Source organism: Haemaphysalis longicornis, unplaced genomic scaffold (assembly GCF_048455015.1).
Source record: "Haemaphysalis longicornis isolate Haplotype H1 unplaced genomic scaffold, Haemaphysalis longicornis Haplotype H1 scaffold_6, whole genome shotgun sequence".
Lineage (NCBI taxonomy): Eukaryota > Metazoa > Arthropoda > Arachnida > Ixodida > Ixodidae > Haemaphysalis > Haemaphysalis longicornis.
This window is the reverse complement of record NW_027526407.1, coordinates 11,977,070-12,004,205: the sequence shown is the minus strand read 5'-3', so window position 1 is coordinate 12,004,205 and position 27,136 is coordinate 11,977,070. Positions and strand designations below refer to the sequence as shown.

The 27,136-nt window shown below is 46.9% G+C and overlaps 1 protein-coding gene and 1 long non-coding RNA gene across 7 annotated transcripts in view; one reads left to right on the top strand and one right to left on the bottom strand.

Moving 5' to 3' along the window:
* Positions 1 to 2,190: 2,190 nt before the first annotated feature.
* The window catches only part of LOC144142238 (uncharacterized), a 43,942-nt gene continuing 18,996 nt past the window's right edge, over positions 2,191 to 27,136 (bottom strand). For 2 of the 5 annotated variants that reach the window (XR_013316910.1, XR_013316912.1), the window contains 2 exons: positions 5,285 to 5,481; positions 2,282 to 4,223 (listed from right to left, as the gene is read on the bottom strand). This is a non-coding gene — a long non-coding RNA (uncharacterized LOC144142238). Of the gene's footprint in view, positions 4,224 to 5,284; positions 5,482 to 27,136 lie in introns of all 5 variants that reach the window. The other 3 variants (XR_013316913.1, XR_013316911.1, XR_013316909.1) reach the window with 3 other exon arrangements.
* Positions 22,505 to 24,501, top strand: LOC144142237 (uncharacterized). 2 transcript variants are annotated; one of them, XM_077673600.1, is made up of 4 exons: positions 22,505 to 22,719; positions 22,880 to 23,102; positions 23,748 to 23,844; positions 23,915 to 24,501. In XM_077673600.1, the coding sequence occupies exons 1-4, from the start codon at positions 22,680 to 22,682 to the stop codon at positions 24,107 to 24,109; spliced, it is 555 nt and encodes a 184-aa protein (XP_077529726.1). In that variant the 5' UTR covers positions 22,505 to 22,679; the 3' UTR covers positions 24,110 to 24,501. The 2 variants fall into 2 exon arrangements, with proteins under 2 accessions (XP_077529726.1, XP_077529727.1); XM_077673601.1 differs by adding an exon at positions 23,462 to 23,642 and having other exon boundaries at positions 23,748 to 24,032.

Here is a 27,136-nt window from a genome sequence, read left to right as displayed (position 1 = left end):
AGTGGCAACTACCGTTTCACATTAACTTGGCATTAAAGAAGGCAAACTACCCGTTCCTAGAACAGGTGACCGGCATTATGTTCCCATTATGTTCGCACCAGCATTATGTTCCCACAGCGAAGAATGTGGTGGTGCCGATGACTAGCGGTGGGACGAGGGCTTAGGCCAAAACAAGGCCCCGCGGCCCGCACTCCGCGTCACTGGCGCACCGTTCACTTGTGGGCCGGACACCGGCTTCTCCCGGCGGCGTCCAGGGCTGTCGTCGGCCCTACACAATGATGGATGGTAACTTGGAAGGCAGCGCTGCCAACGGACCTCGGGTCTACGCCACGAGGAGGGACCGCTGGCCCGTGGATGTTGCACAGGGGTCGCTTGGCGACGTGCAGCCTGGTGCACTTGTCGGGTAGCACACGCCCCACGTCAGGCCTCGGGTGCTTGGCGCAGACCCAGGTCTCCGCTCGGGCTTATGCCACGGATCACCTTAAGACCACGGACGGGATGGCCAGGGCTTCCCAGAACACCTCGATAGGAGCCACCAGAATGGGCCCCGGGTTCGGAAAAGGTGAAGCTCTGGTCGTCAGAATCCAGGATCCTGGCACACCACGCAAAAAACCCGCCTTGACGTGATTCCAGCACCAAAAGCCCAAGTGCATGCCGTTTTCTTTTCTTCCTCTTCTTCCGTTGAGGCACACACCTCGTCCTTCTTTGCTTGTGGTGAACCCCACACCACCACGCTCCGCCACAGTGCATCACCCCAATGTCTTCAACTCAGTATAGTGGAAATGATTGTTACATTTTCTTTGGCGCCATGTTTTTGCAGCCATCTTTAAAAGAGGCCCCATCAGCCGAAGGGATTGGCCGACCATGCACCTGCCGCTCATGTTGCCTTGCTTTTCCAGATTGGGTGAATTTCTTGCCACAGATGCGGCAGGTGTGCCGTCTTTCCCCCGTGTGGGTCACGAGATGATCTCTGAGATGCGACTTCAACCTGAAGGGTCGCCCACAGTAGGGGCAAACATGGGGCTTCCCATTGTCTGAGTGCAGCTTGCTATGTTTCCACAGGTATGATCTGTCTCTGAACTGCTGGCCACAAGTGGTACACTCATGAAGCTTCTCTCTTGTGTGAATACTCTGGTGCCTGAGGAGAACTCTCTTGAGCCTGAACTTCTTGTTGCATGATGGGCAGGAGTAGGGCTTGTCATTGGAGGTACCGGTATGCGTTTCCTCATGTTGCATCATCTGACTTCTGCAAAAGTTAGAGGGGCAAACAACACAAGAGTTGAAATTTGGGCTGGTTGGTACATAACTTCAAATGAAAGCAACAGCACAACAGAGAAGATGAGAACGAGACAAACACGGCTTAATTGGGCGGTGCTTTGTCGGCTATGCCAACAAAGCACCGCCCAATTGATAATTTTCTAACCATAATCTTTTAAACACCAGCCAGAGAAAACTGGAACTAATGGAGGTGAAGCCACTAATAGGTCGCTGCAACACTCCCGTGGGGTAAGATATTGTCAATTGGACTCTGTTCTATGCTGAAACTCGCTTAAGCACAAAAAATTTTGGCAATTAAAAGTATGTAAAGCTGTTCACACCAGGTAAGACGGCAATTTTTGCCATTTCCATGCTACAGAACCTGTGTAGCAACACATAATTTTATCCAAATTAAAATTTGGTCCAGCTGTCTCAATGCTACTAGTCTAAAGTAAAACAGGCAAAATTTCTAGCTGTGCTCTTACCAATACTTATTTTGTTTCAACTGCTGCAGTTTATGACACCAGTTTCAGAGCACCGTAAAAATGTTTCTCATCCATTTTGAGGCTCAAGAGATAAAGCACACAACATCTCTCAGACAACTGTTTGAAGAAAATTGTGGCTATGTTTAACAAAGCAGATTTAGTGACACGATATCGAGAGAAGCACGTGACACCAATATTGCTGGCATTACTGCGACTGCAAACTTATGCAAACATGACTTGACGGATGCTGTATCCTCTGAGACTGCCTTGTAGAAATAATGATGCTATTACGTAGCAACGTAGTTAAAAACTTGAGTAGATGATAAGCAAGCAAACATTACGTGACAGGGCTTAACCTAGAACAAAAGCATTGTGGTCTTACAGACAATCGTTTGTGTATGGGCAGAAGGAACACTGCAGCCTCCCTTCTGACCTTGGAGCATGAGTGCCTAGGATGTGCTTGTCAAGGCAGTCCTGCGAGGACAGGTAGTCCCCACACAAAGGACAGGCAAAGACGGTAGGGCCAGGAGTAGCCCACATGGTATTGTACCCTGGAAGAAACACGGAAAATGGCACAAGTTCGCATGCATAAACCACTGAGCCCTTCCACAGGCTGCCAACATACTATCAAAACTCTTTGATATAGGCCAGTTGAGAATTTCCACTGCTGAATCCAGGCGGAGTGAGGGGTGTGCTCCATTGATGCTGATGGGCAAGTGTACGCATGACACAGGGCACGAAAACTGAACTTTGCTAAACATTTACTTAATAACACAACTTAATAAGAAAAGCAAGTTAGAAAACATTAAATTAGGTAGTATTTCCATGGTTTTTGTTTTATGAATTACAGTATCAGGTACAAGCACTTGAGTACACTTCACTGTTAACACCCTAGTCAACCTGATTGTCCTTGCGCCAGCACAGGGAGCCAACTGCAGATCAGTGTTCGGTACATGGGGGCTATAGAGAGTTTCGCTTTTGCAACTGGTGTGTATTAACTCTGCATATTGTCCCTTGATAATTTCTTTAAGAGCTTAACTACTGGAAATGCAGCATCACTAGAGCAAATAGTTTGGTGCAGTTGCTTCGACACTGCTGCAGTTCGCTGTTTACATTGAAGCTCATTTGCGTAAAAGACTCAAAAGAGGTTGTGTGGCCATTTTTTAAAGTAGGAGCTCAGTGACCTAGCAATGACCAATTCACAGCTAAAGCAACGCAGACGCATAATGTGGAGCACACAGTGTATCAATTTGTAGCAGAACGCTCCACAGATAACATACATTTGCATTCCTTTCTGTGTATTACATAGAGGATTGAAGCACCTCACAGACATTGAATCACAAGAGAAAGAAAAAATCAGCAAGGCACGATAGAACATTTCAAATTTCACTTCAAGGTAACCGGCGAGATTGTGACGTGCCCGCACTGTCATTACCTGTCTTTTGCTATGTCTCAGTGGACAGTATTACAAAAGCTTAAATTACGTCTACTGCCATTAACACAAAAACAATATGCTAAGTGTTGCAATATTTATAGTGAACGGAGCATAGTTCCATCACATACCGCCACCAAGATTCCTAGTATTTAGGCTGGGTTTTCTTTTCCAGCACTACAATCAAATGAAAAACCAACGAATAGAAAAAACGAATCTCCATATGACACTACGCATATTTTGTTTCTTGCTTGGGCAAGCATGCATGGCAGCTGTTTATTTCCCACTGAAACATTAACTAAACTATAAATAAACACATTTAAAGCAGACAAAAAATCGGGTTACTACAAAAAAGCAGGTACCGACGACCATTAGCAAATTCTCCTTGTCAATAATCCAAGAACTACATCCATGCTAAGGAACGTTTAACCCTCGAAGCATACTCTGAGCAATTCATGTATCATAGCAACATTAAAGGCTATCAACAAGCAACTTCATACTGATAAGGCACGTATCCTGGGATTACCTGCTTACAGTCATTTATCTCGTCTCTGTGTCTAATATTTTCTAATTTGCAAAAATATTTTCTTCGATAGCATATACAGTGGACTTTGTAGTTCCTACAGACAAAAAACTCCAGAGACCATGCCAACACTAATGATTGAAATAACTGCGATAAAACAAAACATACAATAACCACAACTAGTAATGCAGATCCCACTAGGCATTGAGCTGAATAAAACAGATTGAAGTACAAGTGAGAAAAAACACTACAACATCAAAAACAATAAGAACTGTCCAGGCCAATTGAAAGCACTACAAAACAAGCAAAAATACAGAACAGGACAAAAAAGGCAGGGATCACCAAACGCAAAATGCCAGTGACAAACTCAACAGCTGACTTCTGCAGTGCAATCCAATAAAAAGGCTGTGTATTGCAGTCCTAATAGGTGTTTCACATGTATTTTGGGGTGGCACGAACGCCAAAAGTTCAGTTGCAAAACTTGTTTTTCTGGCTGGAAAAGTGTGTCACCTCCATTTCAGCATCCCTGAAATGTTAAACCAAAAACAAAGAAGCAGTGTTATTTCTAGCACGCACGTGACAGCATCATAGCCATACATGCACAACCACATCATAGTGGGTCTAAAAATGATCTGGAAATATTCGAACAACAAATTGCAGCAATATAAAAGCATATTCCTTGTCGAATGAATTCCAAGGCCTGATAACCCATGCAGTGTGGAACCCTTCGTTTATTTGAAGATTGGATTAAAACTTCATCACTGTTCTTTTCATATGGCAATTATCTGAATGAATAAAGGTGGCATTCTATCAGTTTACGCTCACTTCCTGGCTTGCACACAACTGAGACAATACACCACCTCAAGCTGTGCATTTATGTATTTACTTCATTCACAATTCAGCATTGCTAGCTAACTTTATTGAGTGGCTCCTGCTACCAATATGGCCTAAGTGATGGTCTCCAGTAGACACTCAAAACTTCCTGATAGGGCCAGATTCAATGCACTTGCTTTGCTTCAGATTATCCTGGCAGGTACTGCAAATGTCTAGTTTGTGCACAGCCAATAGGAGTTTCAGAAACTCCGCCTGGCCTGAAGTGCAACTTTCATTTGTTATAGTCAAAAGAAGCTTTCTCAGTATAATAAATGTTACTTAAATTGTTAGTCTTGCATCTACAAAAATATCACAAAAAAGATAAAATATTTTCAGCGATGACGATGTTGTTGAAACGCGAAGTTTTTTTGCCTGCAACGATCAAATGGCAAAGTGCCAAAGTCAAAGCTGCACAATCAGTCAGAGCGTCAACAATCAAAGTGCTGCCAGTCCAAGTGCAAACCCAGATGATGAAAGTGAGTCAAAGTCCAAACTCAGATGATAACAAGTTAGTCCAAAATCCACTTCAACTCAGCCAATGTCCAAAGCCAACGCCTGTGCAACAAATCCAAAGGAAGTGTTAAGCTGTTTGAATGTGATGATGGGGCAAATAGACATCGATTTATAGACATCGGTTTCATAATGAGAGGGACCCAAGATCGATTATGACGACAGGAAGCGTTTTTTGTTTATTTTTTCATCATGGTAACTCACACTGTGTAGAGATGGCGTTCCTACAGTGCGTTTTGGTTACGACACTGCAATCAGTGAAACGAACAAACTTCAGCTTTAAAAACATGGAGGCAGACTATTTCAAACAGAAATGGAAGATGACAAACAAGCCCTTTGCTGTCTGAGTTCTTCCACGTCATGTCTTGAACCAGGCAACAGCAACTATGACTTGCCCCAACCTGCAAGACAAGTCAAGGCACATTATCCCACCATTGTTTTCAAACACAGAATTTTATATTTGGCACACATTTAAGAGAACCCTGCAACTAGCAATGCAAAGATATGCATTTATATTCATACTTGTATCAAATTCTGCTAAAAGCTAACAAGAGTATAAGATGGTGCTGAGTTGGCTACATTAAAGGAGAGAGAGAGAGAATAAACATCTTCAATAAACATCTTGCTGGCTCATTAGTGCAGGACCGTGAGAGCACTGGCCCTGTGGGGGTGTCCACTAGCCCGGGATGCCCTGGTCCTTGCTGGTCATGCCCTCTCTATCAGGATGTGCTGGGTAGAGAGGTCAGAGCTGGACAGCCGGTCCACCCTACGCTCGTATGTGGGATGGGAATTGGGTGTGAGGAACAGAGATTGTTGGCATTCCTATACCAGATGGTACAGGGTGCTGGGCTTGGGGCAAAAGTTGCAGGTACTGTAGTGTTGGTTGGGGTAGATATGGAAGAGGAGGGCTGAGTGGGGATAGGAGTTGGTCTGGAGCCAGCAAAGTGTGGTACCTTTCGCTCGTAAAAGGTGGGAGTGAGGTGGATGGAACCATTGACGCTCATGTCTGAAGTGCGTGAGGCTGTCCGCATAGTTCAGTGTGTGAAGGATCATCTGCCTCACTCTCTCTTGACTGTCTTTGAAATGGCCCAGAGGGTGTGTACTCAGGCAGCAGTGTGTGCCACCTCATTTCTGTCGAGGGAATTGTGTCGAGAAGTCCAAACTTATAGATGTCAGGAATCTGTGGGATGGTCTTGAGGATCTTGAGGGCAAAGTGTGATATGCAGCCGAGCTGGTAGTTGTGGCATGGGACTTGAGAGTCCATAATGACTGTGACGTATTTGCTGTTTGTTGTGGCTGCTGGACCGATAGCTACTTACTCAGTGTCGTTTGTAAATGTGGTGTATATACTGGGGTCTGTGAGTGGTGTTCCTTGGTGGACCATCACTATGACTGTGTGGGCGGGTTTGAGGGTGTAGTCTGCAACATCCATGTACCGCGTCATAGGGTTCCCTGCGTGCTTCTTAGTAACCACACCAACCCATGCTTTGCGGAATGCTTTGTTGTAATGGGCGTGCATATGTGATGGTATGGGAGCTGCACGAATATGTTGGCAGATGTGGAAGGGGCCACGTGACTGATCTTCTTTGAATGGTTGGATATCCAAGGCTTGTAAGAGTTTATCCAGTGGGTGTGAGCTTGAGGCGGGTGGTTTGTGAGTGGCGATCAGCTTCATGCAGTTCTTCTAAGGTATTGTGTACCGCTAGTTGGAGCAACCTGCATGAAGATGTGGGGAAGTAGGCCTGGGACGAGTTTGTAGGCTTGGTGGATGAAGGTATTGAGTTTTTCTTTGTCTGCAGATTTGAGAGCCCGGTTTATTGCACCATAGTTAAGGCGACTGATTAGTCTTTCCTGAGTTAGCTTGAGTCTGATTCTCCTGAAGGCCAGTAGCAATGGGCATGCATCCCACAGAGTGTGTAAGTTGTGTGATGGCGTGTTGTAACGCAGGTAGGGTTTGAGAGCCGCTTTTGTTGTTGGGCATGATGGGGCCAAGCATACGGAGGTGGGAGACTGTGAGCACTGCTTGGTTGTTGATGGTTAACTCCACATTGGAAATTGGGCCTGTTCATTTTTTTTAAGTGTGGGCAGAGAGCATAAGGAGGATGGATTTTTGGGATGGCATTCCAGTCAACGAGCTTGGGGGTATGTTCGGCTTATGTGTATGGCTTCCTGAAGTGCATCTTGTTGGGTGCAGGTGCAGCTGCTGGGCATCCACAAGGTGAGGTCGTCAGCATAAATTGCATGGCGTAAAATGGGTGTACCTAAAAACAGCCATGCATAATCGCAATGTGCTCTGGATGCTTGAATCCCTATAAAGCTTACAACAATGAGGAGCCTCAATGTCACAATGACTAGTGTGGGATGGTGCTAATACAGTCGAACACGGATATATCGAATTATTGTCTATATCGAACTCATAAATTATCCCCTTGAAAATTCTGTGTTAAAGTATAGGAATTTGCACATTTATATCGAACCGTATTTTCCCCTACATTGGGTATATCGAACGCCGCGCGAGCTGGAAGGTGCTCTTCGGCGGTCGCTGCACCCTCGATTAAGGTTGAGGAGGATGTAAGGAATGCGCGGGCATGGCGAAGACTGGCTCGCGGAACTAATCCCCCCTACCGGAACGAATTTGCGCTTGCCCAGTCGGGCCCCGCTACCAGCCGCCGTACTGTTAGCGGACGGAGCCCGGTATGCTAAATCTCTCTAGGCACACAAGCCCGAACGCTGGGAAAATGTGGCAGTGCGAGGTAAGGATGCCCCGACTGGGGGCCATACATATGATGACAGGCGCTTGGAATGGCATGAAGGAGACCGTGGCCAACTGCTTCCGGAAAGCACGCTTTGTGACGGCCGAACTTTCCGAAGCTTGCGAAGACGGCGACTACGACGACGTGTGCATGGGCGACACGTTTCGTGAGTTGTCCCTTTCCCGGCTGCTGTTCCAGCCGGAGTGTCTGCTGACGCCTTCGTAAACGCTGACACCAATGTCTAGGCTGTTGCGAGCCTCGGTGACGAGGATATCGTAGCTGCGGTCGCAGGAGCCCAGGCCGATGGCTCGAGTGGCGAAGATCGTCCGGACGAGGAGGCGGCTACACGATCGTACTCCGCAGGCGAAGTGGCCGCTGCGTTCAGCTTGATTCGCCGTTGTTGCGACGACATGGAAGGCACTGGGCTGTCGCACCTGGACAGGCTCGAGAAGATCGGGATCAGCGTCTTTAATTTCATTTCCAGGACGAACAAGCAGGCCAAGATCAGCGATTTTTTTCCACGGAAATAAAGCGTCCTGTTGCGTCGTGAGTGCGGAATTAGTTGTCATTCATAATGCGCCCATCGGTAAGTGATCGTCCGCCATAGGTGAGGTCTCAGAGCCCATATTTTTTATATCGAATTTTTCATATATCGAACTATTTCGCGATCCCCTTGGAGTTCGATATATCCGTGTTCGACTGTAGTTTGGTTGCTCTTGCCGTGGTTGAATTATGCCCATACAGCAAGCTGAAAACTGCATATCCCATTGCTGCCTGGGCCAGTACTGTAGACCGATGAGGCTTTCCTAGCAGGTACCAACCAAAAGCCTGAAATATCTTTTTCTTTAAAGGGACACTGAAGTGATTTGTAAACATTGCGGAATTACGAGAGCAAATTGTCATTTGGAGTCCCTAGGCCCTGTTTCGACCACTCTGAGCGAGTTTACGCGAATTTATTTAGTAGAAAAATCAATTCGAAAATGCTGTCCTCCTCTCTGCACCCTCGCCCATTTTCTGTGACATTTTCATGTGACGTCAGAAGGAGATGAGCTGGCAATTGGCGGTGCTACTGTATGGCCCACCGACCTTATGACAGAGCCAGCTGGCCCAGCGTTTCGTCCGCCGGCTGCCGACAGGTCGTCACAATTCGTTCGCTCAGGTGAAACGAAGCCAGGACACGTTTCTGAATGGAAGAATGTACCTTTCTTTACTTTGTTAGTTTGTACACTGTATCTAGCTCCAAGTCAAGGTCGCTTCACACAAGCGCTGCACAAGCGAACATGCGACGCTTCGCTGACTGCTACGCCAGTAGGAAAATATAAGGCCACTTGAAGGCGGGAGAAGAGTCAGCAAAGTCAATATAGGTACTATAGAAATAAAATCAACTGATACTTTTACCGTACAGCGTAGAACTAGGGTGCAGGAAGCACTTTTTTGCGCTGGGCGAACAAGCAGCACAGCAGTCAGCAGCACGACTACGCATCTGCGAACGCTTATCCGTCTAAGAAACGCAATTGCTAGACGTGAGATATTGTGGAAACTTGTGTGACGCTTACTGCACGAGCGCAATACAACGAAAAGTCACCTAAGCTGCTTGAAATGCTAAAACTAAGTAAAAGTGTAAACTGGTTATACAATACAGTCTAGTGCACTTATAACAACATCCAAGTGCCAAGGAAATCAAGTCATTATAACCGATGATTGTTATATGCGGGTTGCTAAATAAAAAGATGTAGCAGAGCTCAAAACATTTTATTTGCAAGCAAGGAAGGCTGTACTGCTACCTAGTTGTAGAAAAGAAGCCATACTCGGTCAGCTTTGTTTGCTGCACATAAAGCTGACGCACATCTTCAAGAGCATCTATAGGTGCTTCACCTAGCTGAGCGAAGGGTCCTTGGGGGAAATGAAGTCCGTGAAAGACTATCATGTGTAGGCCTCCTGCGAAGGTGCTACCCGAGTAGGCTGTGCAACCGCATTGCCAGAGTTGTCACTGCCACCACTGTCCGCAGCATGTATCCGCGCGAAGATCGCCTCTTCAGTGAGGCACCCGGACGTTTCCAAAACACCGGTCCTGACGTCTGATACGCGGAAAAACGGAGGTAGTAAGAGGCACCCAGTCAAATTCAAAGCAGCAGGCACGGGGACGGAGCCAAAGCGGCGCCATCGGGAGGGGTGTTTGGAAGGAGAACTGTTCCCCTCCGCTCGCTTACACGTAAGCTGCGCAGTTGACTCGTTTTTTGAGGGGTGGACGGGATGCGAGGCGCATCGCGGCGCATGGTGTCTGCGTCGTTGGCGTGGAGAGCCAGTGGCACCTCACATTTTCGGTGCTTGCTGTAACCCGATTCAATCGTTATATCCTATATCGCGGCACTGGAGCACTGTAATGAGCGGTTTATTTTCCCATGGAAAGCATACAAAAGCAGACGGTGCCATAGCTGTTCATCGTTATATCTGATATATTGTTATAAACGGTATCGTTATAAGTGGACTCGACTGTATATACGTTATATTTCCACGGTAAGCAGCGTTCGCCCTGGGCCGAGTGGTCTGGAGCGCTAGGTATGTTATTGCAAGTGTTTTGCAAGTCACGAGTTCAAAGCCCCGAGGGTATTCTGTTTTATATAAGTTGACTTTTTCATTTTCGGCCGATGTTTTCTGTACTGAGTTCACCTTTTTTTGGGCCGTAACGTTCACTGCTCCATGAACTAGTTCACAAAACGCGCGCAGGCTGACACTGGCGCGCTAGTGAGTTCTCGTTGGCGTGCTGTTGCCATAATCACCGACTGCTTGCGGGCAGTTGGCACAGGCCAGAATCAACAGACCCTTGGTCTGGCGCAAACACGCTTTTTACGATACAGGCATGAGTGAGGCAAGCTCCAAATATGGGAAAAAAGCACATGGCATTTGAGCATCTGCGGGGACGCGGAGGGCGTTCATCCACTGCGTAGGCCTCGGCTAGTGATTGCTATGATTCCAGGCCGTCCTGAAAGGCTTATCTTATGCATTTTACAGCCGACAACATGGCAGAAGCATGGTACAACGATTACTGAGATATCGAGAATGCCCATCTAACGATGCCATCGGATGTCAAGCATGTTGTTTTACAGAACCGAAACTGAAACTTGTTTGATGGCTAACCTTGGACAGCATCCAATCACGGTGCACCTCCTCCCGTCGTCACAGCCTTTAGTTCGTGTGGCCGCCGCAAACCGCGCATGGTATTTTTTCTTCTTTCGCGCTTTTTAAAATAATTACCAACTTGTCAACCGGATAAACAATGAAAAGTTTGCTAATTTGAGCCAGTCTACGCAGTGCAAGCAAAAACGGGAGCTTGACAAATCCACTTCAGTGTCCCTTTAAGCACAACTGCTAACTCGCAGTTCACCTTTTGTTGTTGGGAGAGTGCATTTATTTATTTATGATACGTACTTTTCACAAAGTGTCAGCTACTGTGATAAGTAAACTTTGTAATAATTCAATCTCTGTCCCTGATCCAACGTACTCGTCAATGATGGTGATGATGGTTGGTGTTTAATGGCACAAGGCTAACTAGGCAATGGGCAGTGGCGTAGCCAGGGGGGCTGACCGGGCTTCAGCCTCCCCCCGAAATTTTTCCAGCCATCGCCGTGCTGTCTGTATGCCTGGTACGTCGCCTGTGAACAAAGCTGCATACTGCATATTCTTCGAAAGTGCCACTAATGGCACTCTCCACGAAATGCTGCGAAAATGCCACGAAAGTGCATGTCTGCCCTTCGAAAGGGTGTTTACACAAAAGCACGGCCGGACTCCACTATTTTTCCGCACTGAAGAAAGGGAGTCGAGTCTGGCCGTGACAAAACAAAGCGCCTGAGGGGTGCAAACCGCTGAGGGATGATTTCGGAGGGGTGCAGCCCCAAAAGCGATGGTGCCTTCGGGTAAGCTCAGCGCACGGGACGCCAAAGGCATGCGCTGGATCCCTTTGTGCGAGACATGCGGCAAGACAGAGAATAATTGGCTGGCTGAGTCGTTCTCAGTAGAGGAGATTGACTCGGCCGGGGAAGCAAGGAGTGGACCGCACTAACTCGCAGCGGAAAAAAAAGAGGGACCACCGGCCATTGATGGTTGAAGACTGGTACAATGCAGGCGCGAAAGGGAACAGACGATCTTTGTATGTAAAGCAAAACAACGTGCAAGCGGCGGTGGCTGACCATGGCCGCTCCATCTCCTAGAAAAGGGGAGATCAAGCAGCCGTGGGCACACATTCAATACTCCTGCAAGGTAACTTAAGAATGCGATGGGGCTACGTAATGGTTGAAACGTGCAGTTTAGCTAGATCAATGCCGTGCGCGGGCAGAGGGCCTTTGCGAATGAGACACACAGCAAGGTATGCCCCTCTTCCTCGCGTCAGCCCTTCTTTTTTCACGTTTCTGTCGAGCCTGGGGGGATTGTGTTGGAGTGGGCTCAGATTGCGCGCACTGAGTGTTGTCCCCTTCCGACAGCGATGTTGCGACAGTCAATTTCCCCCCCGCGATTAGGCAGATTTGTTCGGCAGTATTCTCTTCTAACCTAGGAAACTGGAGAACAGCGGGTCGACAAAAAGGGCGCGCTGCGGCTCCCCGAGCCAGTCCCAGACTTTATCCTAAATGTGAAGGCACGACGGTCACCAGCCCTGCTACAGGCAGATGGCGTCGTGACAGTAACAACGATCAGATGGCCATATTCGACCTCTATCACAACTAAAGCCCCTCCGTTGCGTCCACGACCGCTTTTTCCCTGGACGGCGGCTGCCCAGAGCAGTGTATATTCAGGGGCCAGAGTCACAACGGCGATATCGAATTGTAAGTCATTTTCTTCCAGTGACTAATCCTTACATGATCACTGATGTCTTTTGACGATGGAGGTTGCATTGTACATTAAGTTGTGCGGTGCAGATCAATTATGCATTCTTTGATATTTAAATATTCACTTCCTAATATTTACACGATACCACAGTACCTTGTGTCTGCAAGTTAAAAAATGTCTATCTCGTTTTATTTCGAATGCAGTATTTGTGTTTGAATTGGTAATTGAAAGCGCCAATGGTGGAGCGGATAGGTGACTTTTAATGAGGGAAAATGTAAATTCAACTCCTGTAAACGCCCAAATATTTTATTATGCACGAAGTTGGAGAGGATTACTCAGAGTGTATCGGGACAGCGTTAGTATCAGTACATGAAGAGTGAAAAATATATTTGTTCTGGCTGCAGTTTTAATAGTTTGCTTTTACTGGGACGAAACTCCATGTGAGGTAGCCGCTGTCGCATGGTGTGCCCGTTATCAGGACTTTTGTTACCGCGTTTCTTATCGACGCGTGCATCCACTGCTATACCCAATTTTAAAACCATAGCAGCGTGCGCAGCGCAAGTGAAGGACCTTCGTACTGGCGGCGAAGAAACGAACGTGCCTTTCTAGTAGAATTTTCCTTTAACTCTTCCTGGCCTTCTTTGAAGTTCTGTGGGCACGGGAGTATCGTTCTTTCAAGGCTCAGTCGGTCGTACATGACAACAGAATTTTCTAATTAAATAAACGGGCCACATACAACAGGCCCTCTCAAGAGCACCAGCACACCTCCACCTGCCTCCTCTCCTCTACACCCCCCCCCGCACACACGCACACAAATCGTCAGCATTTCTTAAGTAACCGAAATAACCGAGGAATTATCACGGTAAACAACTTTGCAATTTTTAGACAATCTATCCTGTCGTAGCGTGAAACAATGCTTTAGTTTCAACATCACGGTCGCTGTCAACTAAGGAAATAGTTTAACTGTGTCATTACTTTCCGCTTCATGCTAAAGCATGGTAGTCTTTGGTCTTTCTGTGTGCGGGGCCATGCCAATACGCATGTTTTCTTGGTGCACTCCGGGAAACAAAATGCTGACTTGTTTCGGGCACCGCACCATGCCCAAAGGTCACGCTGGCTCTGCACAGCTGCCCAGTCCACCGTTTTCTGGTGGACCAAGGAGATTTCAAACAATTTCCATTTCCCGCATCTGCAACGAAAACTACAAAACTTCTGTGTGCCCTATACAATCCAGAGCCGCCCATGCTCATGAACTGCAAATACTTTTTTATCATTTATCTTTAAAACCGGCAGTGTACTCGGCTGAAAAATGGCAGCGCACGCGTCATCTAAAAAAGTATGTCCTTTTATTAAAATTTGAAACCAAAATGGTAGGACCGCATTATAACTCTTTCCTCAGATCTCACAACAAAATTCAAAAAGCAGCAATATTTTGCTCAGCTTGCAGAGAACATGCCTAACCGCAAGAGTATGGCCAGACATCGCTGTATTTGCATTATTATTTTTTCTTGCTAAATATAAAGTTCGATACAGCATTGAATGGCGAACTTTGCAGTGACTTGCTCTACTTCATCTGGGAGTGGTAACTAAAGGGGGTGGCCGCTCCAGAAAGGTATAACTTGATAGTACACGCATTCAGGGAAATTATAGGGCATTTATGCACGAAGCATTGCAAACTTCACTGGTAGTAATGCAACTATTTGAGAACACCAAGCTCATTACAGCAGACTCTACATTTTGGGCTGTGCGGAAATGTCAACCAGATTCCTTATGTTACAAAGCACAAGCTTCTCATGTCCACCCCGAGTCCTGATAGAAGCTGTAGTATACGAAACGGACTGTGTTGAGACTCGAAACAGAAGCGCAAATTTAAACTGGCATGACTTAACAAATGCCGATGGCTGAATTATTCCGCTTTGCGTGTGGACTAATACTGCCAGGTTCCTGTAATTTTCGCACTTAACGGCGCTGTTCTTGCACGTGATGTCTGTCTGTTTAGGGTTGATATTTGTTGAAATTATTGCTAGTGATATAACACTTCTTGCATGCATAATTCATAGCCTCTCGTTTTTTGGAGATAAGACCTGCGCTACACATAACGCAAGTGCAAAGATTCGATGTATACTGCACAGCATGAGCTCCATTGGCTTTACACTGGCAGCTAATGTACAGACGTTGAATGCAAAAACATTTTACTTTGCATTTTGGGCAAGAACAACTAAATAAAAAATCTAATTCTTACGGCCTACGATATTTTATTGCGGATGTCACACTCATCATACTCCACATGTTGAAATAAAGCAAGCAATTGCATGAAACTATGGCCGTTTAATGCGATGCCTGCACAAGGTTCCCGTGCGTGCAATGTATGTCCTGTATCACGGGCATAGATTTGTACCACACGGTCAGTGGATTTTCGCCCAGTTTACAACTTAACCTGGCACAAATACAATCATAATCAACACCAATATCATGAGAGAACCTTAAAGGGCCTATTTGAAGACCAAACACAACCTTGCTCAATTTAGTAGCACTAGCCTTTGGTAACTCGCACAGGTCCATTCCAATCACAGACGTTTTTTCAACCGAAGCAATGCAACAAATATCATAAATTTTCAAATTTAGCGCTGCAGCGAAGTAACATCGGCAGAAGTGGTATATATATAGGCTAGCACTAAAACGTAGTTGTGATTGTGTTAACTGCACGTTGGAATTCAAATATTAAGATCAATCGAAACTCCTCTACAATCGCGCAATCATGTTCCTTGGCGGTGACTTAGGTCGTTGGGCACCAATCGCCCAACAAGATCCTGTGCTGTCATTGTGAAATTGCCGACGGAAAGTGGGCGGGGATTCGCCATTGCTTCAAATGTTTAATTTAATATATTGCTAATTCCTTTGAAGTTTGCTGTAAAACTGATATCATTGTTATCGGGACAAGGCAGTCTTTTTAATGGACCAAACATGTATTTTATCTGCATAGCCTTTAAGGGAGCTTGCAAACTACCACACTTTTTTTCTTTTGGTGGGGGGGGCATGGGGGGAGGGTCCGAGAATAACCTTAGCCCCCCCCCCTCCCTCCCCCCCCCGAACAAAAATCCTGGCTACGCGCCTGGCAATGGGCACCACATAAAAGTTATTTAACAATAGTGGCCTAAACGTAGACAACAAAATCTGTCAGTAAAAACAAAGATGAAATAAAACATAAGACAATGAAGATGGGTGGTGTACAGGGATGGGTCTGATAAGCAATGAGGTGTAAAATTAACTCATCGTAGGTACTCAAAAGCACCCCTAATGAAAACCATGGGGATGTTGCCTAAAAGAATGCTAAGTGCAATGAAACACGTGGTCTGTAGAGTTGTGGGAAATGTTTGTGTCATGTTGTGTCGAGTGTTTTGCTTGAAGCAAAACGTATTATGGCTAGACCCACTTTACACATGCTATACATGCTATACAGGGGTCTTGAAGAGCCAGTGAGCAGTTGGGAGTGTGTCACATGCATGTGGGCAGCCTGTAATCTAGCTAAGGCAACTTCAATGAATATTTTGCATGAGTCAGAGGTGTATCCTCCAAAATGTGGTTTTATTATGTGTAACTTCTTGTGCGTCTGTGTACTTTAGTCTGGTTGTCATGTTTTCCGAAGGTGTTGTCTGATGTGTGTCTTGAGCTCGGTGAAGGTTACTTTTGAAATGTCCTCTGTATTTGTACGTGAAGCAGCTGCGGCCATTTGATCTCCAGTCTCATTCCCAGCAATCCCAGAGTGGCCTTGCACCCAAGACACGGTCAATTCGAAATTCAAGGCATATGTCGAGATAATGAGCTTAAGAACAAGAGTTATGTGAAAGACTGCACATGGCAATGCATGCACCACGCTCAAACAGTATAAATGACTGACTTAGGGATATGCTCATTGATATGACTTGCCACAAGAAAAATGCCATACGGTTTGGGCCTCTGCTTACTAGCATACGGGTTCACGCCAACTAGCATACAGCATACAGGTTCCCGCCAATGTCTCACGCAAGAGATGGAAAAAGAACTCAAAAGCCAATCACCAAGCCAAGGTTTGAGAAGGTGTTCTGTCCTCTATCATAATAAAATGGCTGTATCTTATTCTACAGGCATGCTCCTGATGATATTAAAAATTCTTCAATCAGGCGACCTCGGGCATTAATGCAGGATGAACCCAAAAATCACATGTAAGCATGAAGGGTTTGGGCAGCTGATCTACCAGAACCTCAAAATTAAAACTCGAGAGCTCGAAGCCAGAAGGATGTAAATGAAGCATATTGTTATTAGCCTGTTACAATGTATGGTTCAAATGGCAACAGCCTAAAAGAAGGTCTGTGACTGGATGGTGTGACACGCCAAGAATTTTCTGGTAATGATGGTCACACCCACCAAAGATTTTCCACCACCGCTGCTGTCCTTCCTAATTACCATGCAACTATTCAAGAAATTTGTTTCGAATTTAAGTGTTTCTTGGAGACATCCTACTTGGCTGATCAGCATGTAATATCTCATGAACATCATCTGGATTTTTCTGATGGCACCTGCAATTCTAATGTATTGTGTTCTTTCCCCACTATTTATATTTGAAAATGACTGGAGTGCGCGTGTGTGTGCTTACGATTTGTCTTCCAGACCTCTCATTCGAGGAGAGTTTTTTGGTCTTTCCTGTGAGCTCGGACGTCACAGCCTGTTCCCTTCATCCGACATCCATCTCATCACCGAATGCCCAGGGATTTATGAACGTATTGGGTTCCCTGGACTTAGCATGATTTCGGGTTCTGTATGCCTTGGCCACCATCACTGAGGCGTCAGGACCACCATGGGTGGCACAGGCGGTGATGCAGGGGTAGAAGCCATCGCAGGTCCCTCCCGTGTCCATCTCCTCCATGTAACTAGGTGTGCCTGGGGCCGGTAAAGCGGACGTGCTGAGAGCTACATCGATCCCAACAGGTGGTTGCCACCACAACTGCTTCTATCTGGGCAGGCGGAGTGGTGATGGATTGGGCTGCAGGAGGCAAACTAGCAGTTCCAGGGGCAAGACCACATCAGTCTTGCTGACCGCCGCCAAGACAAGAGGTTGCTCCGCGCCCCCCCCCCCCCCCCCCCCCTCCAGCGAGCTGCATCAGTATACTTCCCCTGGGGGAAAGAAGCGAACCTCTCCCAAGCCCGAGGGAAACATGTTTTGCATGATCTTTGTTTATTATTTTCTTTTCCAACTGAAACTTTTCACACGTTCTGGAGTGGGCTGGGTGTGGTCCTTGGAAGTTGATGTGCATGAAGTATTGTTTATTTGGGTGTGACAAGAGTTTAAACCATGATAGAACCATTGGTACTTGAACCAGTGCCTAAGGCTTGGTATGTAAGTACGGATGAAATGCCACGTGAAGCCTGCATTTACATGGTCTCAGATTGTTGAATGTCACGATAATGTATTTGGTGGCTATTTCCTTGTCTCTCCACATAATGATGCACTTCATGATGCATCATAATGTGCCTCAAAGGATTAGGGTGTTACCGTGAGCCTTTACGTTGCCTAGTAGGTCGCACTTGCCTCATTCATCAGGTATGGCTCAGCACCCTGACAGGCCCAGTGGGTAGAGCTGACAGGCTCAGCTCTACAGGCTCCAGTGAGGTGTGACCTTAATGTCCAGATCAATGATGCAGAGTCGGACAAGGAGTTTAGCAGCTTGTTCCCAGCTAATGACTACAGGAAGGATTTCACCAGTTCGCTGTATTTTGGCTTTGTATGCCTCACTGGTTGCTCTTTTAAGGAACTTTGGAATGAGAATTACTGACAGGCTTTGATTGGTCAAGTGACGCTATTACCAAGAAGTGGGAGTAGTTGGACAGCTTAGGTAAAATGGTTTCAGAAAGGGGCGGAAATGATCATTTGGTGTGCCCCTCTTCAGGGGCTAATCATTTAGAGGGGGAGGGGTTAGAGAATACCATGCGCCATAGTATACAGCAGGAGACTGGGGAATTTTCTTCGCTGATTATACCCTGATGGCCAGCAAGTTCCTGGAGCTTCCTGCCCGGTAGACAGACAGGGAACCCATCAGCCAGAGCTGCGGCAGGGCTCCAATGGCCACTGTTCGAAACTTCTACCCGCCAACTCTCAACATGTCACCACAGTTGGTTACACCTTATGTAGGGGCCCAGGGTCTGTGGTGTCACCAAAAATGTCAACTTGAATATGGAAGGTGCCCTGTGTAGGGATGTACTTGTCAAGCCTAATCTCAATCTTTGCCCATACAATCACTGCTTCCCACTTTTTCCTTGATCCCAAAATTGCTCCCATATGTTGGCATCTAATCTAGGTAATGTAATATCTAGGTACTTTTAAGGAAGAAATTTGCTGCCATCAAATTTGTTCCATACCCCTCGATAGCGTGCCCTACCAACTGAAAGTTTTGGTGGCTGGTGAGTCAATGCTAAAACACAAGGGGCAGTATTTTTCCTTACACTATGCACTGATAATCGACCTTTGCACACAGAAGAAAATAGTTTATTAACTAGCTGTCAAAGACAGCTGACGAGGTAGCTGGCTTTGATATGTGCTCATCAGCATCAACAATGCAAACAATGGCAGTATTAGCATGTGCAGGAATCAAGCATTGTCAGCCCGCTCAGGGCAATGTGGAATGCCATTTGCCATGCATGTAGCATTCTTATAGTGAAGCTGTATACATCAAATCCCCCAAATCTCCGTGGTCATGTCAATGCTACGTGGGGCCTCAGTATCTATGATAAGGCTCCCATAGTAATGCATAGAGATGTGGAGATCTCAGGGGTTTCATATTATATTATGAGACAGCCTATATGGCCCTGACAAAAGGTTCCCCAGAAATGCACTTGTGTGCATAGGTGAAGCTAACATTATGGAGATCGGTGCGAGCTTGGTCTTTGCAAGCTGGCCTTTTCACACTGTGTACTGTACATTGAAGCATGGTCGCCTACGGAAGCAGTATGGTTACAGCCACACATTACACTCCTATATGCCCCCACGACTGTCTATCGACCAACCCTGTGTCCTTAGTCTGTGACATAGAAATTGCGCCACTGTTCTTGTAATTTAACATAACAAATACCCAATTTGGCTAAACCCCAACATAGCAAATCCCACAAGAGCAATTGCTTGGCTAGACCCCTCTTCACTGGGTGCAAGGGCTCCAATTTCTTCTGGAATCCAGCTGCAGTGCCAGAACCTATTTAGCCAAGAGGAAGTGCGATCTTTTTGACTTCGCCATGAAAAGATCTAAGAGAAAGCATTACAGCAGCTGTTCAGGGAGCACCGTTTCACTTTTCTCAATGATCGGGTGTGAGTGGGTGAACCAGCTGCATCAAAAACCAGGTGCTGGCAGGCTTTCTGTACAAGAAGGTCCACGCTGCCATTGTGCTAACTGGTTGAGGTGGAGCCGATCAGACCGCATAGGCACCAAATTTCATGCCTATTATTCAGAGTGCTTTGGGCGTTACCATGAACAGGGCGAGAATTGCTTCTATGAACAGTTCACAACTTGTACACCTGACTTGCATGATTAATTTACCTACATTAGGGTTGTGTATAGCTGTGTTCATGTTGTTTAAGCAAGGCCAAGGGAAACTGAATAGCAACAAAACCCGATACGACTGCACAGGACGTAAAAAGTGCACCACAATGGGCCTCATCCCGTCACCAACATTCAAGTATGTAGTAACTAAACTGCAAGTGGTGCATAACCATCAAGGCAGATTGCAAAGCAATGCACGTGAAGTGACAAGATTACAAAGCCCTTTGCTAATGTTACATGGAAGCAAGGTGTATCAGGTGTTCAACTGAACATTCCTGCTTTCGCATTCCTAAGCTACAAAAAGTGCTTACGGGTCCCTGGACTTTTTGTTCGATTAATGTGTGTAATATAATAAAACTAACTGTACTCGGTAATTCACGCCAATATGGTAGGATATCCCATTACACTCAAAATATTTCAAGGGGTGTGACTTAAACACACACGTGGCTTATACTTCGAAACCTTGTAGCAGTGGCAGTGGCTGCTACTGACGACAATAGTGCTAAAACCCCTCAATAACCATTTGTACTATTCAGTAGCTGTCCTGCTGTAGTTCATGTAATGCGCACCTGTGATGGTCCGCTACGATGTTTTTTTCTGATTTGGCCATACTGGCCGATTCGTGTGCTTTGACATGCTTAAAAATACGTGCTACTTGGATGCACGTGAGCAAGTGTCTACTGCTCTGCGAAGACACCAGTGTTGTACACGCTCCTCTAAAATAGGAACGAAAGCTCGTTCCTCATTCCTTCCCAAGTTTGAAACGAGTTCCCATTACAAGTTCCTTTATTGCGAAAAGAACGCGTTCCAGTTCCACTTCGAAAATTGGAACGTGTCGTTATATTAACGTTACAATTACATTTTTAAATTAAAATATAGTGCCGGAATATCCTGGGGTGAAATTAAGTGAGAAATTTAAAACTCACATCGCACTACGTATATTATACGAATATTAACACCGCCGGCAGCAGATTATCTGGAGATAAAAATAATCAAGAGAAAAGTCCTAGGCGAATTTTTTCAGGGAGCACTGGACCAACTCCAGAGGACTCTAGGACATTTCGGTGTAGGATGAGGATGTTTCGGTGCGGAAATTTCAGTGTACGGACATATCCGTGTACGGGCGTTTCGGTGCGCAAACTTTTCGGCGACCAAATTGCGACAGCCGTTATATTTTTATTTCTGCTTAACCAGGGTTATGGACAACAATCTGGAGCAGTGAATTTATTTTTTGATTGATGCCATGCTTGATCTTTGCCAGGTCTTTTCGGAAATTCTACATTTACATATTTTTGTTTAATACCTATTCTTGAGGACACCTGTTATGCAGCCTAATGAGTTCTTTAGCACACTTTTTTTTTCATTAACGACAGATTGTTAATTTATATTTGCTCTTTTTTGGCTAAGACAATTAACCAGTGTTTACGATGGTCCGACGCCTTTTTTGTATTGTTTTTTAAAGTACACACCCTCAAATACATATACATGCACATTCTCAATATCCAAAACGTAACAAACATTAGCTAGCCCCCCAGAATGCAGAAAACCTTATGAAGGGTATTACATAGGCTGGGCTGCCTTGCTAAAATGAATTTGCGAATACTGGTCTAGGATATTGTCGTGGAGGAAGAACAGGCCTTTTTGAAAACAGCCGCAGCTTCTAATGTCCTAAATGTTGATTAAGCCCGTACGGGTTGTGCATACACATTTCACCCATCCTGTTCGGGAAAACGAATCTTCGTTTTATGTTTACATGCCTACATTCACCACATTTTAATTCGTTGTCCTAGCGGCCCCTGCCCCCCCACTTTCCCCCCCCCCCTCCCACACTTGTACGCTTGAATCTCAACCAGAATTCTTCTTCAGTGATATTTTCGGTTTTCCCTGAAAATTCAACAGGCGTGGCAGAGTTCACGGTCTCCGAAGCCTCACCGCAGTGATACAGGAAAAAGCTTTACATTCACCAGGAGCTCACGAAACCTTTATAATGTGAAACAAAGCCACCATAAAAGCCGCTGAAAACACAATGGCCACCTTCGTTGGGCCCTGTCTCCCCCCTCGAAGAACAAGCTTGCTGGCAACACCCGCCCGCGCGTCGCCGTCATACCAACGCCGCCTCCACTCCAGCAATCGCCCATTCGTCGCTTTCAGACGCCCATTAAAGGTCTCTTCGATTTGGCTGCACTAGCTGCACCAGTTCAAGGGGTGCAGCACCGTCGTCCTCGTTTTGCCAGTGCCGCGCGCGCCCTCTGCACTTCCTTCCTCGTTTTGCCAAGGTGCAAGTACAGTGCAGGCCCACCTCGGCACTAGTTCTCGGTCGCCGTGCACTCGCCGAAAAGGAGGTGCCGGAATAGTGCAGCATGGCGTACGGGCCGCCCAACGCGTAGCAGACGACGCTGCGCGTCGTTTGACGGCGTGGAGAAGGACGTGTACCTCCTTCACAGCCCGGACGGGTCACCCATGCAGGGCGACAGCGGCTGCTACCTGTACGAGGCGTCCGGTAAGCGTTGTTGCATGCCGGCGATGCACACGTGTAGCGTTCAAGAGCGGTTTTATTTTTGGTCGTAGCCATGTCGGCCTCGTCGCGTTGCTTTGGGTCGCAGTTTGTGATTTCTCAAAGGCTGTGCCGACTTTATACATGCTGGTGTGTACTTTTGCAGGCGGGCAGCACGTAACGTTGCGGTTCACGGCAGCCGGCGATGAGAATTTGCCCCCTCCGGCGCTACTGCCGACTTCCGCCTGCAGTGACGGCGATGATGGTGCAGCCGGTGCAGCCGCACTGGCTGAAAATGAGGGGGAACTGTGGAGCGCCCGGAAAATGAAGTTCTACATCGCCCAGTACACCGCGCTCAAGGACTTGGTGGGAAAGACCAGAACACTCTGGTATGTTATCCTTTGTGTGCAGAATTACATTCAGGATGCCATAATTTCTCCCCGCGCTAATCTCTGAACGCAGTAGCTGCTAATGAACTGTACAGGGGCGCTGGCATTGTCGCTAGAATTTCTAGTTCCAAGCAATTTAAAATTATTCACAGAATGCTAACGTTCACACATCTTTTCCTCCTGCTTCAAATATGTGACAGCTGAAATACAAATATCCTGATAGAACGGCACTTAATAGCAGCGCATGTTTACTAAGTTATAGATAAAACGTTGTGCACCCCTAATGCGACTCGTGTCAGTCAAGTGTTACTTTACTTTACCCATACATTACTTCAGCTGTGCTTTTCTTTTGTGTTTAGGACAAAAAAACAGCTCTGGATTAAAATAACCGAGCTCATTAACAAAGAGTTCCTATGCAATATGACGGCCACCCAAGTGGAAAATAAATGGAAGAGTTTGTACCGATCATATAAGCCAAAAATAAAAATAACACTTCAACACTTCCACTGGCCGTGCCCCCACAAGTTGCGCACACGAGGAGTAAGTTGGAATTATTTATTGAACTATTCAACAGTTCTGGCATCCCTTACCCCGAGTCACCTCGAGACACCATGAACCTGTTTAACCATTGAAATGTTCTTACAGGGAGCTTGCCGCAGTTCTAGAGAAGGAACATAGCATAAACCCAAGGATCCTTTTGGAGCCTGGGAAGGCAATCCTACCAGGAGGGAACCCACCCAGGGTAAGTGAAAATTGCATTGTGTAAGCAAAGTGCTGTCTGTTGGCGTGACGTTTATCCACAACTTCACCAGGGCCAGCACTGCAGCCGAAGGACCTTGAGGGTGGAGGAGATGGACCTCCTGAGGACTTGTCGGTGCACAACAAGGGGGGCCCTGTACCGAAGAGAGTGCGACATAGCAGGTCGCAGCTTGGTCCCCTTTTGGAGACGCTCCAAAAGATGGGGGAGGCCAAAGCGAAGCAAGAGGAGGCCAGGGAAAAGGCCATAAAGCCCGCCAGCAGTGGCAAGAGGCGAAGGCAAAGCGCCACGAGGAGTGAATGCAGAGATTCGACCGCCTCATAGATCTGCTTGCGACAAAGGACAAGTGAAACAAACAATAAAGACGGCGTGTCAGGACTGCACACTTTTTAATTTCATGCAAATGTTTCTTCTAGCAGTGCCAACTCTGTTTTCATGCGAATGTTCTCTATGCACATGGTTTGCACATGATGTGAACACCACCCTTTTTCAGATAGTTCCCAGCCTTTCACAGTGGATGCAGTTCAACAACATAGCAGTTTCCGTGATGTCGGATATGTGGTAACACAAGGCACTTTCATGTCGACTTTGCGTTGGCAGGGCAAGGGTGTCCACAATTAGCACTGCTCTTTAGCAATGCAATCTCTCAAAGCCTGAGCGTAGCCTCGTTGGTTGCAGTCGAAGTCGAACGGTGCAATGACGTCAGCTCCTGCAGCAAGTCTGTCGTCGTTGCAGAAGTTGTGCAGAACGCACGCAGCCATTACAATGCAGCAGGACTGCTCAACAGTTCTGGCGTCTACAAAGTACAGCCTCCTAAAACGCTGTTTCAGGAGGCTGAAGGCGTTCTCAATGGCCACTCTGCTGGCTATGTCGCCTATTAAAGTTACTTTTCCACGTGGGAAATGTGCACCCGTTGTCCCTGAATGGGGTCATGAGCCACGGCATCAAGGGGTACGCGCTGTCCCCAAGAATGTAGCTTTCCCCGCACTCGACGGCTGCGCGTTCGAAGAAGGGGCTCTCTCAGGACGCGGGCGTCGTGCGCCGAGCCCGGGAACCCGATGAAAACGTTTCGGAACTTGTTTCTATCGTCGCAGATGCCTTGCAAGATGATAAAAGGCCACTTCTTGCGGTTGAAATACGACTTGGCCGATTCACTTGGCGTCGGTATTTCGATGTGCGACCCGTCGATGCAGCCAATGGCATTTCGAAGGCCCTTTCCACCGCTCTTGGCTAGAAACCCGGCCTTGATGCGCGTCACTTCCTCCACGCTACTTGGCCAGCCGATGGCTTCAGCGCTAATTGAGTGCAGGAAGTGAATGACCCCTGTGACACAGGCATGCACCGACGACTCCGTCACGTTGAACTTGTCTCCGATCGCGTACATCGACACTTGCGAGCCGATGTATGTACACAAGCGCAATGAGGCACGTACTCTGAGCTGATATTTGTTGCCGGCCTTGCACTGCGCTCGGATAGTAGGCCGAAGCGCTGAACCTTGAGCTCAGGCAATCAAACGTCTCCCTCGACAGCCTGAACAGCCTCTTGAATTCTTGTTCGTTGTATCTGCTGACAACACGCTCGTAGCCAGACGCACGATTGGCGTCTTCGCGTACCAACGCGCACGCCACGGAAATGCACACGGTGGCGAACTCGTCGTCAGAGTCACTGCACGGATCACTATACTCCCTGCCGTCGCTGGCGGAGTAGCGCAGCTGCGCGAGCTGCGCGGCAGCTTCGAAAAGTGTCATGTCTGACAGCCGATCCATGCTCGCGATGCACAAAGCTCACGTTCGCGTCTCCCGGCTGCTGCTGCAGGCCTACACTTGTGTCCTCGTTTTGGTTGTATCCGGTGCGCGCTAGTGTCGTGGCTGCACCTGCACTTCCTGAACCGGCGCTGCACGCGCGCGACACCGGCCGGCACCGCTGCGGCACTTTTCGGAACTAGTGCAGCCAGTGCAAGCCAAATCGAAGAGACCTTAAGTCGCGCATATCATGGACACCCCAGGTATACATTGCTTTCTTCCATTATAAGGAGAAAAAAATTGAATAGGCTGGTGGGACGAGGGCGGCAACAGTCGTCTTCAAGTTTTCGAAGTCCAGTTTACACAATCATGAACCACAAGTGACACCCCCCGCTCTCTACCAAGGGGGCTGGTAGCCGGCAGGGCTAAGCTTTCCCCTCCCCTAAGTAACGCCACCGTAAGTGCGATTGTTGGTTGGTTAGTTTTAAGTAGAACCGACACCGAATGCAACGAATACGAGATTGATTGAGAAAATAATTAAAACTGAATGCACGCGCGCTTAATCTACCTTGTTTTTCTGTTTTTTTTTTTCGCGGATGTTTTGCTGTGGGGGGCGGGGGAAGGAGGATGGACTACAAGCAGCAGTGTCTTGCACCATTCAGTGAAGTGAAAGCAAAGTGCTTTGGTAACACTTAAAGTAGTAGGGTTGTTCACATGAATGTTAAAATAAAAAAATAGGTTGAACGGATGCAAATTAACAACGTCAATTTTACTATCTACTACAGAAATTGGGTTTTACGTCGCAATGCTCCGCCAGGGTTTAGCATTTGTTTCCACGCACGGTGGCGCAAGCACAAGTCTCGAACGTAAAACCATATCAATTCACGAAATTACAATATTAAAGCTAAAATGTTCAAAGAATGCCTGGGACATCCAGTGACTCAAAAGGCCTGGTCCAAGACGCCGTGCACCGAAATTTCCGTGCACCGAAATGTCCGCACCGGAACGGCCTGCATCTAAATGTCCGACACCGAAACCTCTGGATCCCGTATTAAACAATCTTTCCCCGCCAGGGACCAATTCTATCGGCCAGACGCGTGTACTGGCCTCCCCAGGCAAACGATGAAAGGTGAAAAGCATTCTCGCAGCTACGCTATTCACCCGTCGAACGCCGTGTAAGTTCAACCAGCATGAAAGCAAGTACAAGCTGCGGCCTGCTGCGTGGTTATCCTTCTGCCTTTGACCTTCAAGGAAGCACTTACGACTGAAGGGCGGGAAAATTGACCAGCTTATAGGAAGAGAAACACAGTAGTGACTTGTGGATTTTTATACTCGAGCCTTAGCATCAAAAACAGCCAAATCCTAGCGATGTAACGGCAGGAACGCTGTTCCTGCCGTTCCTTCCAAAGCCTAACGAGTTACCATTACAGTTCCAGCGACCCTTAATGGAACGGCGGCGTTCCTCCGTTCCTCCAAAAAGGAACTAGTTCCAGGAACGCCGTTCCTTGTAACACCGTTCCGTACAACACTGCTTG

Excerpts from the sequence above, each read along its gene's own strand:
- LOC144142237 (XM_077673600.1), top strand. The coding sequence starts at position 22,680 with ATGCAGGGCGACAGCGGCTGCTACCTGTACGAGGCGTCCG. Across the intron at positions 22,720-22,879 it reads CTACCTGTACGAGGCGTCCG|GCGGGCAGCACGTAACGTTG; the intron begins GTAAGCGTTGTT and ends GTACTTTTGCAG. Across the intron at positions 23,845-23,914 it reads CAGGAGGGAACCCACCCAGG|GGCCAGCACTGCAGCCGAAG; the intron begins GTAAGTGAAAAT and ends CAACTTCACCAG.